The 1,690-nt window shown below is 43.0% G+C and overlaps 1 protein-coding gene across 1 annotated transcript; it reads right to left on the bottom strand.

Moving 5' to 3' along the window:
• Window positions 1-289: 289 nt before the first annotated feature.
• Window positions 290-955, bottom strand: LOC141655046 (secreted RxLR effector protein 161-like). Its single transcript, XM_074462145.1, has one exon. The coding sequence runs from the start codon at window positions 953-955 to the stop codon at window positions 290-292; it is 666 nt and encodes a 221-aa protein (XP_074318246.1).
• Window positions 956-1,690: the final 735 nt, after the last annotated feature.

The raw sequence follows: 1,690 nt of genomic DNA, 5'->3' as shown, positions 1-1,690 counted from the left end.
GCTAGGTAGAGGATTAGAGAGTTTATATAATACTCTCTAAACCTAATACAGAATGACCTAATAAAGGCCCAAGACAGACCTAGCCCAATAACAGATACGGTCAGCGAGACCCCCGCATAGTTATTCGAAGCGGCGGTTAACAGAATCAAGGCACAAACCCAACAAATCTCCACCTTGACTTGAATTCTCTCACAAACAGACAGATGTACCAGATGCATTCCCATAAATGCCAGATGTACCAGAAAGCTCTTCTCCCTTCCCCCCTCAGATATTGCCCCCAAGAGGGCAATTACAGATTACAGATATTTAGCAAGTCCAAACAATGTTGGAACTTGCTATGCGGAACTGGCTTAGTGAACATGTCAGCTGGGTTATCAGCAGTACCCACTTTGTTCACCTTAATCCTCTTCTCATTTCTCAGAAAGTGATATCTCACATCTATATGCTTAGTCCTCTCATGATGGACTTGATCTTTAGCCAAGCATATTGCACTAAGACTGTCACAGAATACAATAGCTTGCTCCTGATGTAGACCCAAATCACTGACCAATCCTTTTAACCAGATTCCCTCTTTAGCTGCTGCGGTCAACGCCATATACTCTGCTTCAGTAGTAGACAAAGTAACTGTAGGCTGCAATGTAGCCTTCCAACTGACGACTGAACCACCAAGAGTGAAAACATAACCAGTCATTGATCGTCTGCTGTCAACATCTCCTGCATAATCAGAATCTGAGTACCCTGACACAAGGCACTCTCTATCACCTCCATAAATGAGACCAACATCAGATGTACCCTTAAGGTACCGAAAAATTCTCTTCACAGCTTGCCAATGCTCTTTACCTGGATCACCCATAAACCGGCTCACCACACTGACTGACTGTGCTAAATCAGGTCTAGTGCAGACCATAGCATACATCAAACTACCCACTGCACTAGAGTACGGAACTCGAGACATGTACTCCTTTCTTGGTGACTTGGGTGAGAAAGCAATGAGACAGATGTGCATTCGATGCACTAGGAGTATCTATGGATTTAGCAAGAGACATGCCAAACCTTGCTAGCACCTTCTCGAATATAGCCTTTCCGAGATAAGAAAAGCTTCTTCTTGCTCCTATCCCTGTAGATCTCCATTCCTTTAATTTTTTTCTTTCGCACCCAAATCTTTCATCTCAAATTCAAAGACCGAGAAGACCCTTCAATTTCGAACATCGACTTGCTCTCTGCAGCCTATCAACATATCGTCTACATATAGGATCGATAAATGAAAGACTCATTCTTGACTTGTTGTAATAAACACAACAATCATACGGACTCTAGTGTAGCCAATCTCCAACATGTAGTGTCAAACCTTTTATACCATCGCCTCGGAGAGACTGTTTTAGCCCATATAAGGACTTCTTCACTTGCAAACATAGTCTTCTTTACCCGAACTGGAAACCGTCTGGTGAGTCATGTATATCTCTTCTTCCAACTCTCAATGTAGGAAAGCTGTCTTCACATCTAGCTGTTCGAGTTCTAAATCCTGATGTGCAACTATTGCTAGCAACACTCTGATGGAAGTATGTCTGACCACTGGCGAAAATATTTCATTGTAGTCTACCCCCTCTTTCTGACTGAACCCACGAGCTACCAATCGAGCTTTATACCTTATACCCTCAGCAGCAGTCTCTCCCTCTTTCTTCTTGAAGAC

This window comes from Silene latifolia, chromosome 5, assembly GCF_048544455.1.
Source record: "Silene latifolia isolate original U9 population chromosome 5, ASM4854445v1, whole genome shotgun sequence".
Lineage (NCBI taxonomy): Eukaryota > Viridiplantae > Streptophyta > Magnoliopsida > Caryophyllales > Caryophyllaceae > Silene > Silene latifolia.
The sequence above is the reverse complement of the archived record's forward strand: the minus strand, read 5'-3'. Positions and strand labels throughout refer to the sequence as shown.

Excerpts from the sequence above, each read along its gene's own strand:
- LOC141655046 (XM_074462145.1), bottom strand. The coding sequence starts at position 955 with ATGTCTCGAGTTCCGTACTCTAGTGCAGTGGGTAGTTTGATGTATGCT.